The sequence below is a fragment of the Vidua macroura genome, chromosome 9 (assembly GCF_024509145.1).
Source record: "Vidua macroura isolate BioBank_ID:100142 chromosome 9, ASM2450914v1, whole genome shotgun sequence".
NCBI classification, from domain to species: domain Eukaryota; kingdom Metazoa; phylum Chordata; class Aves; order Passeriformes; family Viduidae; genus Vidua; species Vidua macroura.
Genome location: NC_071579.1, coordinates 18501153 through 18515543, shown reverse-complemented (window position 1 = coordinate 18515543; position 14391 = coordinate 18501153). Strand labels below are relative to the sequence as shown.

The window sequence follows — 14391 nt, the reverse complement described above, 5'->3', positions numbered from 1 at the left end:
TGTCCTGAACAGGGAAGCTGCCATGGTCTCTGCTTACCATGAAGATTCCCTCGACCTGCAAAAAATTCAACTGTTCTTCTCCCAGGCTAGACATGCTGGTTTTCTCCTTGGAAAGTGAGTATCAGATGCTGTTAACTTCAAGAAAACTGGATACTACGTATATCATACGGTCTGAAAACAAAAGGAGAAATTGACACCGTAACTTCCTGAGCTGCCCTGTGGAATAGCAGAGCAAAAAATAAACAGACAAAAGCCTCCTTGGTCACAGCAGTCGTGGGAATGCATTCAATTTCTAGAGACATTAACTTTCAGCTGTAACACTCTTCAAGGAGCGCTGCACTAGCAAACACAACTACTGTAAGACTCAAAAATGCAGAGGGAGTATTTTGAGAAACCCTACAGAGAGCTGGCACTCCATAAGCTTTGCCATGACAGTACCCTCATCCTGCAGCTTGCTAGGACAGTGTCTGGTATCTGGGTTTGCACTAGGAAAGGTGGGCACAGGGAACCCTCAGCTCTGTCAAATATCACAGATTTGGCGCCACAGCCTGTGAAACTGGCAAGGAGCAGTTGCAGTCTGCAGGTAAACAAGGGTCCAGAGAAAGCATTATCACACTGCCAAGGCCAGAATTGTGTAACTTCCTAACAGCGTCATATATTCACTGAAAATTAATTCAATTTTCTGTATATTGAGGTTAAAAAAAATCTCCTAAAATCACTTAAAAATATTAACATCATATTAGCACATATGTATGCAAAGTAAAAGCTAGTCCAAGACAGAAGGAAAATAGAAACCACGAATTTTTACATTAAACATTTAATTACATAAACCCCTATTAGCAGGCACTAATCTCACTGCAGATTTTCTAAGGCACAGAATCTTTATGGAAAATATACAGCAACCTTTTCTCCAATCCAGTACAAGCTGGTACCTTGTCATATACAGACCCAAAACCCCATTCAGCAGCATACCACAAATGCAACATAAACTGGCTAGCACTTTAAGAAGACTACCAACTGTTTGTACTGAAATAAATACAATTTGGCAGCAAAGACTCTATCACAGCTTTGTCATAATTTTTGTCCGCATAAATATCTTGATTCTATTTTCTGTTTCAGGAAGAACACATTACATGCTTCAACTCTCCCTCCATCAGTTAGTCTCATGTTTCACTGATGAAGATCCCATAACATCAAAATAATTATGAAAATCAATTTTAGGTCCATTTTTTTTCAGTTTGTAGATATGTATTTATTTAAACAAAAAAGCCCTGAGGAATCTGTTAAGTCACACATCAGTGAATGGCATATAATACAGAATTCATTGCTCCTATTCACCAAGCATGCAATGCAATATTTATACCACAGATGTTTTCAAATGTAGTTTTATTCCAGTGACTATTTGCAGTCTATACATATATTTAAAAACAACATTATGTGAACATATCACAGACCAATACCTAAAAAAATCTTTAGGATATACTCCTTTATAAAAGGTTTTGACACAATGGAAAAGTCAGTCCAGAAAAACGCATGTTACTGGGTTTCTTGATAAACAAAATACTGTGAAGCCCTGTAACCTGCATGAGCACAAGTATCCATGGCAATGGATGTTTCATCTAAACCCTTGTTTCAAATAAACAGGTTTAAATTTTATTCAGTAAACAAGTTCTACCACAACACTGTCCATTTAATTTTGTGCTTTCCAAAAGGCAAGCATACTACAGAAATAAAATTCCCTACCCAAGAGAGAAATGCAGTAAACAAGTTTTTGTTTCCCATTCCAGCAGAGGAATCCAAGTTCCTTGAAATTCTCATTATGTCTAAATCCAAAATACCCTGCTTATACCTTCTTCTTCTTCTTCTTTGCCTGTTCTCCAGACTCTACTTTACGTTTCTTAGCAGAAGCTGGTTCATCGTCTTTTTCATCATCTTTAAATAAAAGAAAGAGTTAATCAAAGTCAGCAAAGCCATTTTTTTGTCTTAAACACCAGCCTGTCATAGAACAACTGACTTAACCACATCTGAGATGGCTGGAAAAAAGAAACTGTAGCATTAACTGACAACACCCTCATTTTTGGAATGTAGACAATATGTGGACAAAACAGGAGTGGTTACTTCTTATCACTACCACAAACAGGTAATTAAAAAGAGGCTTTATGCTACTGTTCAGTACCTGTTCTAAAAAAATTATTATTTGACTAGCTAGTAGAAAAAGCTAGAAAATGCCATTTTTGAAGCAGAAAATAATGTCAAGATCAATTAACCTTTTCTCTTCTTCCTTTGGATGAAAGCTGACTAAGAGAAATGCATGGATGGGGTAACATAGAGAACACATGGAAAAAGACATAAAAACTGCTGCTGGGAAAGAACACCCAGAACCAAAATAGAGGCAGGACAGCAAAAAAAATCCTTCTTTTGGAAAAGCTTTGTTGACAACTTTACCAATGAATTAAAACATTATTGTGTGTTCTGAAAGCCCAGAGTTTCTTCTTCTGGTTCTGTTCTCTTGGTTATTGCTGGCTATTCTCTTTCTCCAGCAATTAAAAAGAAAACAAAAATTCCTCCCACCTATCAAATACTTCTTTACTTTCTAAATTACCACTACAGTTGTACCATCATAGACAGTGAAGAGCATAGTAAGTATTTTCTTCAGTAACCTGTCCCATAGACATCCTGTTTGATTCCTCTTTTGGACCCAAGTTTTGCAAACGTTATAAAAATAATCTGACCTACATCTACAACTAAGGTCAACACAGCAGCACCTGAAGCTCTCGCACCACCTTTCTGTTTAGCAGCACCATGACTGAACCTGTGGTTTCACAGAACTACAGTGCCACAGACTCTAATGCTTCCCTGCTAATGACAGTGGGGGAGAGGAGCAGAGACTGCTCGAGGCTCTGTGTTGATTCCAGGAACGCCAAACCACCGGCCCTGCAATGCACCCAGCCCTGCAGGCAGAGCGCTCTGCCCCTGGGCAGCAGTGGATGCGGGAGCAGCCAGCAGAGCTTCCTCGGGCCCAGGGCCCGCCCAGCCGCGCTCTGGAAGCACACGCAGCCTCCCGTGCCGGGCACAGCCGCCTCACGCCGGGGCCTCACCCGACTCCAGGGGCTCCTGCTCCTCGTCCGGCAGGAACTTGGCTTTGCCGGCCTGGCGGGGCGCGTCGTCGCCATTGTCCTCGTAGATGTTGGACCACTTTATGGCCATGTCGAGGGCGGGGGCCGGCGGCGGCGGCTTCTCGGGCGGGCTGTAGGTCTCCGGCGGGGGCACGGCGTTGCTCCTCCACACCTTGAACTCCCTGGGGGGCTGCGGGAGAGAGCAGAGCGCCCGTCACAGCGGCCCGGGGGCCCTTGGCGGCCCCGGCGCCGCCTCGGTTCACCCCGCGCCCCACGCACCTCCTCGGGCGCCCGCAGGACGCGGCTCTCCCAGTCGATCTCCTTGTTGAGAGGATTGTAGAGGAAGGCGGGCGGCTGCGACACCCGACGGAAGAGCTCGTCGGGCGGCGGCAGCCGCGGCCGCCCCGGGGTAGCCCCCGAGGCCGCGCCGGCTCCCGCCGGGCGCTCGTCGGGCTGCGGCTCTTCGGGCTCCGAGTCGGAGCTGGAGCTGCCGTAGGCCGCGAAATAGCCCAGCGGGTCCTCCCCCTCCGCCGCCATGGCGGGGCCTCGCCTCGCACCGCCCGCGGAAACCGCGCCCGCGCCGAGCGTTCCGGCCCCGCGGCTGCCGCCGGCCCGGGGCCCCGCGCGGGGCAGGCGGGAGAGGCGGCGCCGGCGGGGCCTGCGGGGCCTGCGGGCTCACGCGTGACCGGGGTGCTTCCCTTCGAGTGACCAGACACCGAAAATCAGACGCGAAACCGAGCCAAGCTTCATTTCTCCCTTTTCACACCTGCAGGCCTAAGTGGAGGGAAAACACGTTTTCCTTAATGTCTGATCACCGGCCAACCTAGGGCAGACACAGCGCTGATCGTCACCTCTCTAGGAGGTATCTTTACCAAAGGAGAGCTTTCAAATTTGCTGGACCAAGTTTGTACTGGACCTCCCTTGTGATTGACTCATGCATACATTAGTGCATCAGCTAAAACACTGGTGCTGTTCAAACGGGATGAAGCCGAGTCAGGGCAGGTTGAGGCTCGGTATGAGGAAAAGCTTTTTCACCCAGAGGGTGGCGGGCACTGGATCAGCTCCGCAGGCCGTCACAGCACCAGCCCGACTGCGTTCAAGAAGGGCTTGGACAACACTCTGAGGCACAGGGTGTGACTCAGGGCTGGGAACTGGACTCGGGTGTCTTCATGAGTCCCTTCCAACTCAGCATATTTTATGATTCTATGTTCAGATTACTTATACTACCAGAAGCAGAATAAGATCTGAGGAAGGGGTTTTGGTTATACTATGATCACTTCCTTTACTGTAAAGATACTAAACCATATCCAGCTGATCTCTCATCATCAATACCATGTCATTATTTTGAAGTAAGCCCTATACACAAAGTACAATGAAAACAACCACTGAAGTGAGACACCACAGTGCCTGCAGCATTTGCAAATCCTTTTCTGAGTCATGCTTCTCAGCACTCAAAGTTTTTGTTTTCCCCCTGCTATTAATAAAAATCTTAATTTAAGAATGAAATCAAGATAAGCGTGGCTGGAAACAACTTTTCTCACATCCGTAGGAAGTTGAGCAATAGAGTAATTTGAAAAAAAGCAAGAATCAGGTTAGTAATAGTAGTCAAGAACTGCAGAAACTACTTAAGTAGCAGAGCTGTTGATTTCACATGCATGTTTTCCTTACAGACTGCTCTTGAGTGCAGTCCTACCGGCACAGGCATTTCTCATTAAGTCAGTCTTTCCACCAAAGCCAAACTGCTCTAAAAAGACAAGGAGAACAAAAGCCTCCCACGCACACAAAACAAAAACCACACATCAAGGTAATGGCATGAACTGCTCTTGCAACCTGTACATCTTAAAAATGAGAGAGGCAGACAGAAAAACAGGCAATTATACAAAAGAATTTATTCCAAAAGTTGTGATAAAAATACCTTTTAAAAATGCACATTATAGACATGTGGAAAGACAATACATTCACTCAAGGTCTCAGGTTCGTAGGCTCCGCTGGGAGTGGTCCCTGCAGGCTGCACAGGCAGGATGGGGAGCAGCAAGGCAGCCTCCACCCTGAGCTGGTGCATTTTCTCTGTTAAGGCCAACCCTGCTCACTCTCTTCTCTTTACAAGAACCCAGGAAGGGACTCAAGCCTAAGCACAGCTCTTTAAGTGGTTACAGTGGGCATTTAGACAAATCACTTTCTAGAATGTCCCAAGTACGTGCAACTACTACTGAAGTTAATGGAAGAGAGGGAGTTCATCCTACCCTTAATTTCATGTTAAAGAACACAGTTTGGCTTGCATATTTAGGCACTTAATTTCCAGAGTGCCATCTAATCAAAGCAGTTCCACTGAAAAGCATTTTCACTTTCTGGACTGTATATGATCGTAGATGTAGACAAGAAAAACAAGGGTTTTTACACATCTTTCTCATGTGTAAGATGTTCATATACTCAGGATGGAGTGTAGTTGAACATAGCATTTTATTTTAATCTACTTCCAAAACCAGAATAATAGTGAAAAACAATTTATAGAGACTATACTGAGGTCCTGCAGGTGGCCTGTCTCCACAAAAGGAGAACAGTTTAGTAACATTACCTGGGTGTGCACTGGAGTGGCATTACATGGCTATACACAGTATGAGAGCCAAAATAATTTAGGGCCTTAAATACAAACCTACCCTTCAATATACTGAAAACATCCCATCACTTTAAAGTGTGAATACAGCTGTACATGTCAAATTAAGAATCCACCAGGTCATTTTGAAATTATTATAGGTACCTGCACAAAAGATAGGCTACAATTCGAGTATGAGAGGAATACAGTATGTTACATGGTGGCAAGAAATGAGAACCTTCCCATGTTGAAACAGTTTAAAATGCATTTGACTCTAAACAATTTGAAATGTAAACCTGTCTGTCTGCTTTGAAGAGGAGGCATTTGAAGTGCCATATTTCCAAGAGTCCTTCAGGTACACTTTTGTGTCACACAACTTTTCCTGCAGTTCCCTAGTGGGACAAAGCATACAAGCTTTGTTCCTTAATAGCATCCTACAATAATGTTTTCTTACAGCCCTCACAATGCCATTAGAGCAGTTTACATTCCTTTTCCAGTACTAAAGAGAATTTAAAGTGCATCTCAAATCAGAAATCTTTAACTAATATACAAGGAGAATACACTGAAGCCTGCAGAAGTATATTTGCAATACTGATGCCTTTTGATGTACCAGTAGGACAAAGTTCACACAAGGAAGAAATTCCTTGCTAATAAGCACAAATTTGGCCAGATTAGTGAGATTTTTTGCAAATGGAGCAGCACACATACACGTGGAGAGCAGAATTTATCCTAGTGAGAAACATTTAACTTGGTAAATGAGTTTAAGCTTTTTGGTAAGTAAGCTTAAGTTTTGAGTTCAGATTTTATTCCATACTCAGTACTTTTCCTAACCATCTTTCCCAGTTCACCCATCACAGAAACATTAAGAAAAGCTGATTTGTTAGTTTCTGCTGAAAAAAAAAACCCATTCGTCCTATAATTCCAGCTAAAGTATCTGCAACTAAATGTGAAATCTTACACACATTGGTTTAAAAAACAAACATTTGTTGGTATAACACCACAATATTTTGAAAAAAGCTCCCTAAAGAACAAAACAAACAAAAAAAGTCAAGCAGCTCCAGCATCACACAATTACAAAATTAAAACAGAAATTGCATAGATTATTTCCTCTAATTTTTCTAACAGTTTGAAAACATTTTTTAGCCTTTATGAGATATCCCATACAGTTTCAGTACCATTTGGATGAACAGCTAAAAGTCACTGCGTTCACTGTGGTTGAACAGAACGTGATCTTAAAGGCAAAAAGCAATTGTCACTTGAACTAGTGCATGGCTCTTGCTGGTCTGACTGGAGCTCTGGGGGCAGTGGGGGTGCACCAGGGTCTCCAGGCCCTGGGAGGGTGGCTGAGAGAACACTGCACTGAGAATTTCCCATCTCTGCAATTGGTAAATTCATTGAATAAAGAGAGACAGCAGACACAAATGCAGCGGTGCTATAATCTTCTTCTGGGTGATGTATCTGGGTAGATTCTTTGTCTTTTGTTTTATCCAGAATATTTGATTCATCAGAAAATGATCTAGAAAGATTATTTGTTCCTCCATACAGTGAGGTCATACAGGTGCTGCAGCTTAAACCTACAACAAAAAAAAACCAGATACTGGATTTAATTACAGTATGGGGACATCTTAAACTGTGCTCTGATTTATATCAGTAAGACTGTCAAAAATCAATTGTCTATATCTTTGTCACCCTTCATCTCACCTGTGACATCCAGAATTCCTGACAGATTATAAAGCCAACATGCAGGTTATCTAGGCTGATGTGAATGGTTTCTCTGTACTCAGTACCAGATAGTACTTGACAAAGATGCACCGTAACTTAAAGTTCATTTTAGAAAGTCACTTTAGCCCTTTGGCCCAACTTTTTTTAGATTTTTCTCATTGTGTTCTTCAAATTTTTAAGAGCTTCACCTGATGGTTCTGCTCCAAAGTGGAGAGCATTTCAAGGCTATTTTACCTGAAGCAAGAGCAAACCTCAGGCCCTTCATCTCTACGGTTAAAATGTACTTCTTCCTTCTTTATTTGCCTTTTGACAGGCGTGGAAAGGGAAGTAACACTTTTGGTGTAGAAAACCTATACTTTCTTTCTCTGCCTTAAAATATGAGTACACACAGTCACTTCAAGGTCTGGGTGTCAACAAAACCTCTAAGCCTGTATGGAAGAACACACACATGCATTTACAGTGTCTAATTTTAAGCTGTGGCATTGAAGGCATACAGAGGAACTGCCCTCAAGCTGCATTTGCTAGTATATCTTCTGCTGAGGCACAAAGTTTAACTAAACCAGAGCATCCTGCCACTGCAGCAAATAGCTTGAAGAGAAATGAAAGATGGAAGATAACCACCCATTTTTGAAAAGCAAAACTGGAATGTGAAGACAGCTTTATCCATCATAACAGCACAATAGGGGTTTTTTGCTACTTGTTATTTATGATGGATGTGTTCAGATAGTAAAAAGGTAAAGCCAGGATACATGCACTAGGATCTTAAACACAAACTGGAGATATTTCCAAACATGTTGTTCCAAATACCAGAGGAAGACTTTTGTTTTGGATTTTAATTTTGCAGACCCTCAAAATAAAACCTATGTCTTACAAAACATTATTAAAAAGTTGTTACCTTTAAGAGCTTCAAGCTTTTCATTTTTGACTTTCAACACTACATCAGTTATCTTCTGTAACAGGAAGTTTTGTGTTCTTTCTCGTCTGATAGATTCAATCAAAGTATCTAGTCCCTTTGGATTTTCTGCTAAGTAGTCCAGTAACTTCCCAGTTTTTTTCCTACTGGAAGATCGAGCAGAAATTTCTTCTGTGTCCTCCCTAGTGAGTATTTTCTTAGAACGTAGGTAATCAAAGTGTCTCTCAGCTATGATTTTATCACACAGATAAGGACGCATCCTTTCTAAAGCCTGAAAAACAAAACAAACTAGCATTAGCCAACAGTTCAAATTACTTAGAAGCCTCTAGTTGGAACCTATCTGGACCTTGATACAGATTAGCAAAAGAATTTTTAAGGCTGCCACTGTGTTACTTACTTGAGATTTTTTCTCAGTGTAAAATTTTTTTTAAAAACTGTTATCTAATTATTGCTTTGCTTAACTCTTTGACTGAACTCAGGAGTTCCAATGCTTGTTAAGAAATACGGTGACTGCTTATAGAAAATGTGATTACATAAGGTCTGAGGTTAGCACATTTCAAAACAGTCACGTAAAAATGACATTATACCAAACAGCACCTACTCACTTTGTCTACAAATACACCCATTTTCACTGATCATCTGATTGCCACATTTCCATACTGTTGTATCCTTGAGTCACAACTCCAAAATACTGCAGTTATTGATGTTTTCTGTACGTTGAGCAAAAGCAGCCTCAAAGCAACAGCATGAGTATACTCCCAGTTCAAAAGGTTTGTAAATAATCCTATTTATTTACAAAACTGAAACCTATTTATTTGCACTATTGACAAGTTCAACAAATTGCTGACATCCAAAATACATGCACTCTCATCCATAAATGTATGTACTCTCAACAACATTAGTGGCTGCTTTTTGTCTTTTGCAACCCTACTCCACTGCACGAGTGATTTTATATGGCTCACCCTCGTCCTTCTCAGCTCTTAAGTGCAAGGCTCGAAACTTTATAACTCTTTCTCAAGACAAGCTTGCCCAGGCCAAGATGTCCTTGCCAGTTTCAGCTTCCTGAGGTGTGCTGTCCCCTGTCTCACACAGTGCTTCTGCTAACATAGCACCCTGGCTTGCAGAGATCCCATCAAAGTTACCTGGACAGCCCTAAGAGAGCCAAGTTGGTTGTGAAGCCACAACATTTAAAATCTGAGTGCAGAAGCTCTGAAGTCAGATTTATGGGACTGCATTTTGATGAAAAAATGAATGTTATTGGCTTCTACCTAAGGTTTCCATCCTTCCTCCTCCAAGTACTACGGAACTGTAAGAACCTGTAAGATCAAGGGCTGAAGTGACAATCATGCACTTCTGTGAGATGCAGCCGTGGGTTCAGCCACTGACCCAGACTAACATACTTGTCATGTTATACCTCTAGTGTCTGACTCAAGCAGTTTTTATCCTTTTTTGGTGTAACTCCCCAATGCCACCTATTGCAGTATTAGCCAGTGGAAACAAGCACTAGCTTGAAAAACATGTCTCACAGAACTGTGACAAAGCATTTAAAGGAAATCACTTAAGCATAAAGCTAGAAAGAAACAAAAACCAAACTGCAACATGGAGCCTTCACTATACTTTAAGAGAACATAAGAAAACCCAAATGAATCAAACATAAGACACTAAACTACAAACAGAACCATGGATAGGCAATAAATAAGTGATACACTGTTATTTTACTTTTTTTTTTTAATTAAGCAATCACTTGTTGAAGTTGGTTAGTACATTGCTTCCCAGTCTCACGTTGAGATAAATTATTCCAGAATGAATCAGGATGAAGTCTTCCCTCAGATTCGAGACAACAGTGAATAAGTATTGGGGGAAACCCAGGAAACTATAGAACAATAAGCCTCAATAAAAAAAAATCTAAGAATACTTAGGGAAGATATCCACGCTTTCTAAGAAAGAATTTTACTGGCACCAGGAGCAGCAGCCACATTTTCAGCCAAGCTTCGGGCACCATGTTACCCCTCCCGCCCGCTGCCTCCCGCGCGTCCCCGCGGCGCCGGCAGCGGGAGAAGCGAACGCGGCAGCACGGAGCACAGCGGGGACGGGGCGAGCCCGGGACACGCGCCCGCGGCGGGGGATCCCGGCGGGCAGAGCCGTGCTCCAACTTCCCCGCCGCCTTCCCGGACGCGCCGCCGGGCCGGTCCCGGCCCTCCCGCCGCGTCCCCCCGCCCGCTCCCACAGCGCTTCCGCTCCCCCGCCCGCGCACGGGCCCCACTCGCCGCTCCGCGCCCGGCCCCGGCACGCAGCCCCCGGCTCGCCCGCCACTTACATCCTTCTTCACCTCCGCCATCTCGTCCTCCGTCAGCGGCCGCCCCGCGCCCCCCGAGCTCGACCACGACCCCGGGCCCTCCATGGCGGAACCCTCGGCGGCGCTGGGGAAACCCGCGCGGGGCGGCGCTCCCGCCCGGGCTCCGCCCCCGCCCACCTCCGCCAATGGGAGCTCAGGGCCGGCGCTACGCCCCGCCCCCAGGCGGGACAAGCTGCGGTCCCGCCCCAGCTCGGCCCCGCCCCGCTCCCGTCCCGCCAATGGGCGCTCAGGGTCTGAGCTACGCTCCGCCTCCAGCCCGCCCGCCAATGGGCGCTCAGGAGCGGCGCTCCGCCCCGGCCCCGCCCGCTGGCGCGTGCGCTCCGGCAGGGGCGGGAGCGCGCGCGGGGCGCTGCCGCTCCCTCAGGCCGCACGGGCGGGCGAGGCTCCCTCGGCGCGGGAGCGCTGCGCCGCCGGCTCGGGCTGCAGCTGCCCCTGCCCCTCTCCGGGCCTCCCGGGACGTGTGGCAACCCCTCCGCTAAACGGTCTTGAGCGTGCGGAGCGGTGTCGGGGCCCGCGGCTCGTGCGGGTGCTGGCGGCTTGCGGTGCCGGGCGGTGCCGGATGCCCGCAGGTTTCGGGGACTGGCGGTGTTCAAAAGCCCCTCCGCTGCACCCGGTCGTGCTCCAAGGCAGCACCAGAGGGAGCCGCTGCCCCGCCGGGACACGGCGCCGCCTCCGCAGGGAAAGGCCGCGCTGGAACGTCCGCAGTCGGTGTTCTTGCAGCTGACGCGGCTGGAACTCGGGCTATTTATGCACTCCTAAAAGTTTCCATTCAGCAGATAAACGTGAACATAAGTAGAAGCGATCAACACTGAGGTTTGCTGTCAGTAAGGAAAACCTGCCAGTTTTATGGTAGTTTTACAGTTTTGCAAAGTCTTTGATTGACGCGCTTTGTTAATGCACTTACAGTACTTGAAATATTGTGACAATACCTGTTTTGCAGTGCGAGCAGTCCCAGCTTTAAAATAAACATGAAGATCCTGCTCAGAACACTTGAAAAATAAATGACTAAGCACCTGGTGACAGGGCAGATTCTGCAGAGCTGGGTGTTAAAAGCAGGGCCATGCCCTGGTTGCCAGCTCCGTTCCCTGCCGCTGCGGTGAAGGTCACCTCTGGCCAGGGAGAGCTCTCAGGCCCAGCCTCGCCACGCAGCCCTGGTTGCTGCTCATCTGGGGGCACACCTGCTCACAGCCCATGGCCTCCCGTGTGGTATTCCCACCCCCAGAAGCCTGTCTTTGATGTAGTGCATTTGACTTTCTCAAAGCTGTGCATCTCTGCAAAGTAACCTGTCTCCCGTTTTCCTGCTCAGAGAGTTGCAGGGCTGACCATTTTTTACAAGTTCAAATGCCTACGTTGATTCTCCTAATCTGTGCTATGCACCCAAAATACATGGAAAGCTTTCAGCTTCTCTGATGCTTCCGAGAGCACTGATTGTGGCACTTCTGAGACAGAGCCAGGCATTTCCCAGCCCCTGACTCCCACCCTTATTAAATCACATGCCTTTCAGCTCTTCCTCTTCAAGGTGAATTACATTGTGGACTTTGCTGGCTCCATGCAACACTGCTGATAAAAACATCTATCATGCATTCTGGATTTAGAGTATTTGTTAATAACCTTGCTCAGCAAGAGGTGCAGTTCAAAGCCATGTGATGTCTGGAGCGTTAGGCTGCTGATTCCTGAGCCGTGGAGGAGACAAACTGGAATGATTTAACTTCAGCAGTCAGGAAGAGAGCATGTGGTTAGCGAATACCAGAACAGAATATATTTTAGCAGACTTAATGCCAAAACACCCTACCAGGATTTAATGGTCCAGGCAGCAGGAAGAAGGCTATTCTCTGCACGAAACTCATTTCAGGAGAGTAACAGGCACTCGATATTCAGAAGTGAGCCTCAATGTAGAGTGAGTCAGGGATCATTTCTTTCAAGGCATCTGGAAGGATTTTGGACATTGCATTGTTGTATGAGTGTGTACACATGTAATGTCCATCCAGTAAAAATTTCTAGACTAAACTTCCAAAATAAATTTTGAAATTTTTCAATTTATTTTTCAAAATAAATTTTGAAAACTGTTTACAACCCAGAGGTTTCTACAGAACTCCCTGTGAAGGTGAAGAAAATGTTGTAACCCTGTCACAGTTCCTAAGAGGTCGGTCAGCTTTTCAGAGCTGTGACTGGCTCCAGGTTTTCTTCCCCTTCTGCCCTCATTGATCAAGGCCTCTCCAGGCAGCATGTCCTTACTGCTGAGCAGGGGCTTCTCCCTGCAAGTTTTGTGTGCTCCCATCCCATTCTCTTCCTGATCCTTGCTCAAGGGTCTGGTCTGGGTTCTCAGGACAAGCCCCTTCTGGAGCTGGCAGGACAGTCCAGCCCCTGTGAGAGTCTACAGCTCGATTCCTTAGGGAGGAGGAGGAGGGGGAAGGAAGCTGCCAGACAGAGAGAAGGGAAGGAGTTTGGTTTAGTTACAGACCGAGGGCCCTTCCCAAACTCAACAGATACCTGCAGCAACCAATGGCATGTTTCAGCTACTGAATCACAGCAATAAACCTACAGGTGATTAATTTTTGGGGGTGAGGTTGTTGAGAGCATCAGAATGTCTGGCTTTATGATGCAGGAGACAGTGACTGATGTTTTTTAAGCAGCATGTACTTAGAGTGGGGACTGTCTCTGTACACTCAAATGTAGAAGTCTCTACTTGATGAAGTAATATCCTACAGCTAAGTTTTGCAAAGAACAGCCCTTGTTAAATTACTTTGATTTTGCTTTTTTCAGGTTTGACATTCTATGACAAAATTCTTTATGTGGCAAGTGGTTGTGGCTTGTCTATATTTTCTAATTTTTAATCATTGCCATTAAGAAACAAATTCAAGTAAATTGGTACCAACTCTCTCCTGTAGACATGGGTACACATGTAAATGAAGTAGTTTAAAATATTAATTGCATCACACTAAATGTATTCACATTAGGCACAGCACTGATTTAAATATATTAGTATAAAAATAATACTTTTAACCAATGTTGTAAAATCAGTATAAAGGCTGTATTTAGATCCTTTGTCCCTACTTCTCTGGCAAGGAGAAGAATAGATTATGGTTTGTTTGAAGTCTTATTATACTAGCAAAATTCAGTTTGAAAGTAATGTAATTATTTTGCTACAGTTTATGAATGAATTCCTACTCTGTTAAATTATCTTGGGTTTCTTAAAAAGCTGAAAGAACAAAACTGAGGCCTTGAACAACTGACTCCTGGACTGCCAGGAGATGGCACTGATGGCTCACGAGCCCTTGCACACAGGCCCATGGAGCCCAGAGAAACTGCAGGCTCTCCCCAGCTCCTGGATCCCAGCATTGTAACCTCCTGGCATTAGAGCCCGAGGGTGCAAGCAGAGAGCAGCCCCACGAGCAGTTTGTGGCACACAACAGCAAGTGTTTACATATAAGACATGCAATTATCTGAGAAACATACTGTACTGTGCTCATATCTGTTTTGTTACCTTGGACAGCAATAAAATTAATCATGACCACTCACAGGCAGTATCTCCTCTCTACACGTTACTCTTAAATGTAGAGTCTAAAATTATTATTTGTTTTTAAAGAGTCAACATTTCCCCTAACAGAATTAAGGGTTTTAGTGCTAGTGTCTATGATTGGCTTTACTTCTAGGTATGTAATAAGCTTGGAAATAAAAAAGACAGCATGAA

At 45.0% G+C, this 14391-nt stretch overlaps 2 protein-coding genes across 2 annotated transcripts; both read right to left on the bottom strand.

Moving 5' to 3' along the window:
* Window positions 1-1369: 1369 nt before the first annotated feature.
* On the bottom strand, window positions 1370-3680 carry C9H1orf52 (chromosome 9 C1orf52 homolog). The gene is made up of 3 exons (XM_053985722.1): window positions 3396-3680; window positions 3099-3306; window positions 1370-1932 (listed from the first exon to the last, which is right to left on the bottom strand). Exons 1-3 carry the CDS (start codon window positions 3651-3653, stop codon window positions 1844-1846), a joined length of 555 nt encoding a protein of 184 aa, XP_053841697.1. The 5' UTR covers window positions 3654-3680; the 3' UTR covers window positions 1370-1843.
* Window positions 3681-4985: 1305 nt separating this feature from the next.
* BCL10 (BCL10 immune signaling adaptor) lies at window positions 4986-10774 on the bottom strand. Its single transcript, XM_053985678.1, has 3 exons — window positions 10662-10774; window positions 8327-8615; window positions 4986-7283 (listed from the first exon to the last, which is right to left on the bottom strand). The coding sequence occupies exons 1-3, from the start codon at window positions 10743-10745 to the stop codon at window positions 6916-6918; spliced, it is 741 nt and encodes a 246-aa protein (XP_053841653.1). The 5' UTR covers window positions 10746-10774; the 3' UTR covers window positions 4986-6915.
* Window positions 10775-14391: the final 3617 nt, after the last annotated feature.